Source organism: Fulmarus glacialis, unplaced genomic scaffold (genome assembly GCF_000690835.1).
Source record: "Fulmarus glacialis isolate BGI_N327 unplaced genomic scaffold, ASM69083v1 scaffold10692, whole genome shotgun sequence".
NCBI classification, from domain to species: domain Eukaryota; kingdom Metazoa; phylum Chordata; class Aves; order Procellariiformes; family Procellariidae; genus Fulmarus; species Fulmarus glacialis.
In genome coordinates, this window is record NW_009198437.1 from 24,954 (window position 1) to 28,793 (window position 3,840).

General features: G+C 38.3%; 1 protein-coding gene across 1 annotated transcript in view; it reads right to left on the reverse strand.

The window, feature by feature from the left end:
- Positions 1 to 3,232, reverse strand: part of ANKRA2 (ankyrin repeat, family A (RFXANK-like), 2) — a 7,867-nt gene extending 4,635 nt beyond the window's left edge. Inside the window, exons 1-2 of the mRNA XM_009572902.1 lie at positions 2,850 to 3,232; positions 631 to 789 (exon numbers count right to left, since the gene is read on the reverse strand). Coding sequence (XP_009571197.1) covers positions 631 to 789; positions 2,850 to 3,150 — 460 coding nt within the window. The 5' untranslated portion in view covers positions 3,151 to 3,232. The remainder of the gene's footprint in view (positions 1 to 630; positions 790 to 2,849) is intronic.
- Between the last annotated feature and the right edge of the window lie 608 nt (positions 3,233 to 3,840).

Sequence of the window (3,840 nt, forward strand, 5' to 3'; positions counted from 1 at the left end):
TCACTACATGAAAGTTTGATTTTTTTTTTTTCAGAACGACTGCGTATTTTGTTCAGAGGCCTGTGTTGCAGTTCCAGATTCATTTTCCCCATGCAAGCAGCCTTTTTTTTTTTTAAAATATCGGACTTATAATTTATAGAGGAAATAACTTATAGATGAAGTAAACTATAGAGAATTAATTAAAGAAAATGCTTGACAATTAAGAATAACAAAACCCCCAAAATAATATTGCCTTCTTGACTTTCAAGATCCATGACAATCACGACATTTGCAGTAGTCTGTAGCACTTACTAATCATCTAATTTTAATTAATTTTACAAGATGCACAAGTTCTGAAAAGAAGTATTTGAAGCACATTAACTTAAAGCTCAGAAATGATCAGAAATATCTTTGTATTTTTTAAACCAAGAATTGGATACTTTCAGGAAAATACGCTTCAGTCATGAATTCAATACAGCAGGTGGATTACTATTTTATGGTTGGAACCGTGTGAAATTAGACAAGACTATCTCAATCTTTTCTTCCTATATTGAAGTTCATTACAACACCAAAGAACAAATCAGAAAAATCTGTCAAGCATCTAACATACAGTTCACAAAATAATTAACAGTAAGGCAGAAGGATACTTACAGTTTACAAGCAGAGGTGTTGTAGAGACTTCATTTCCCCTGTGTTTGTTAGTTAGGGTAGTTGATTGTTTTATTGGTGAGAAATGCTTAGTAGTTGATGGAGTATAAACATGTCTTACTTGGATGCCAGGGGAAGGAGAAGTGTGGATGTTGCATTCAGCTACATTGAACAGAGAGAACAGACAGGATTTTAGTACTAGTAGGAGCATTAAAAGAAAGCCACAGATTCTAAGTCAAACTAGAAAGCACCAGTATCACAAGATCTTTAAAATCCATGTTAAATAAGCTTTGTGTCATGTGCCTTTTTCCACTGTGTATTGTGAGTTGAATAAAGGCCTAAAACAATGGCATAAAACAATGCTGCTATCCCAGAGGTTTGGTATGGTGTAATGTCATCCAGACGCAAGTTGGTGTCTAAATGAGGTAAGCCTTTGTCTAGATTTTCAACACGCCTGGCATGGATTTACCAGGTAGGATGGTTCCACTTAGCCTGTCATACCCTCGCTAACACTCTCCGGTGCAATAACATGATGCAGCTCTGGTCAGCCATGTAGTCAGCTAACTGCTCAGCTCATCCCTTTGCCCACTCCCTAACCAGTCTACTGCATGACTGGAGACGACCTTCACTGATTTTCTTCACCAGGACTTTTTCCACTCCTGTTGGATAAAATTGTAACTGCATTATGAATGCCTTATGAATACTTATCCAGCAGGAAGAGAGATATTCCACACTAACTTCCATAAAATGCAACAGCAGCTCACCACTTAGAATTCAAGAAGTCATTCAGTGCTGCTGTGTTCATTTGTACTAACTCTTCTAGCTTTCTATTAGAATCTAATGGCATTTTATTACAAAATATGTATGTTACCTTGGCTTCTAATTCTCAAAAGTAGGTTTTGAGAAGTAGCTGAGAAGCCAAATAATTGTAAAGAAGCTAACTGATTAAATACTGGAAAAACATTTTGAAGGATTAAACTCCATTATTGGCTAAATTGATTTGATACCAGTGTGGACTAATAATTAATGACCGGAAGCTAATTAACATGGACACTGAATTCACACTGTAGAGAAATTCATGATCATAAACCCAAGCACAAATGTGGGGAGAGAACCAATAAAAAGTAGAAGGTAGCAGGATGCAAATGAAATTACATTTTGTTTGCCAAATAGCTACAGCTGACGTGATCAAATTAAGAGACCTACCAAGGGATTTTTGACCTGCGGTCCCTGGATCTGCAGGACTACTTCTAAGGGGTTCACAAATGTTATCTAAAAAAACCAACCCTATTACTGATGGGTCTAAATTTGCTGTTCAGATCTGCAGCTCCACTAGTAAGGACTTAGGGCCTGCAAATCAAAAAAGTTTGAAAATTACAATGACTGAACTGCAGCCAAACAACACAGATCAGAGAAATCATCAAAATCCACAGTAGATCTGTGTTTGTGTTTGTTATAGGAAATGGGTCAAATTCAACCTCATGAAAAGATACATTACCAACAGCCTGAAATACTGCAGCCAGCACTGGAAACCACAATTGTTGAAGGGAAATAGATAGAAGTCCTAATCCTTTTGTCCATCGATCTGCTCAACCATGAAAAAGCACGGATCAATTCTGATGAAGCTGCCCTGCAATGGCTGGAGATTAGCTGCAGGGATCCAGAACAGCAGCAACATTTGCTTTCAAGTAGTGCGAAGCCGAACTGGCGAGCCAGTCGCTACAACTACAGGCTTTGTACAGCCATATTGATAAAAAAAGTCAACAGCATGACCTATGTTATTTTGTCATCGTACTAGTGAGAAGATAAAATGTGCTGCAGAAAGCCACTGAACTTGAAACGATCATATATTGCTTTCAGTAGTATTCTGTAAAGACACATACACTCAACAACGCGTAGCATGTTGTAGGACATGCTACACAAAAGAAGTAAGCTTGCTTTCATAATCAGCATCAGCTCTTATTGAATTACACTGGAGACTTTTTGTGCCACTAATTTTTCAATTAAAAAAATAATTAAAAATGTGATTTAAAAGATAATCTTGGGGCAAATTAATTTTACATTAACGATCCATTAAACACATAATAAAATTAGGGGAACAAATCTTAGAAAACTATTACTGATTCACACACATATAAGGCAGAGGCTTTTTTTTAAAAAAACGTAACAGCTTATCAGGATGACACAGTCCACACATAACAATTTGTACCATAAAGTTCAACCTTTAAATAAGACAGATGCCACTTCAAGGTCAGAGTTAACTTGATCTTGAATATTTTTACTGTCCTCCTCATTCAAAGATTTCACAAATCGTGAGCAGACGTTCATATCAAATCTATTGGGCAAAATGAATTTCATTCCCATGGCGACACTCTGAGCTGGGCCTTCCTCTGTGCTAGAGTCAAGCTGATGCTCCACTTTAATGTCCGTCATGGGCGGAAGGCTGTAGCTAGTGGGACATTCTTCTACGATTAACTGGGCTCCAGTATCTAAGTTTGTTGAAGATGCCATGGCCTCAGTCATGTAAAAGTTTTATGCCAAATGTTTCTTCATAGTTTCTAGCCAAAAGCAGTTCCGGCCAACCAAGCTGTGTCTAAAGAGATCCGGATGTTTGAACAACCTGCAACCGAACACATGTAACATAGGTTAACAACATTCTGTAGAAGTAATGCATAAAAATACACCAAACTTGGCTTCAGTTAACCTTATGACATTTGGTTTTGATAGTCAAAACCTTGGTGAAATATCAGTCTCACTGCTGTCACAAGCTATTGACCAAACCCTCTATTTAAATTTTATCACATGGATATTTAAGCCAAATTCTGTAATGAAGCCAGCAGGAGTTTCATCAAAGTGACATTTCAGAATATTAGTCTGGTTGCAATAAAGAAACCTCCACAAACAACCACGTTTACCCAGACAGACACAAGCTATAAGGAGAAGATGACTTTATTGCCTTAAAACATGAGACTTGAACGGAAAGTTAAAGTGACTTTATGTCCCTTTATGACTCTAAGTCTTCCATAACCTGAGTGAAATAAATGGCTTCTACCATACGTGTAGGAAAATCATAAATCCCCTTTTAGACCGACGACAGCAAAACATCCCAGAACACCCGGGGCTTTCTGACAGCGCCGCGGGAAGCCTAACGTCAGGCCGGGCTCCGCCGAGCGCCTGGCAGGCAGAGAGGCCCGGCAGCCCGGGAACTCCTGG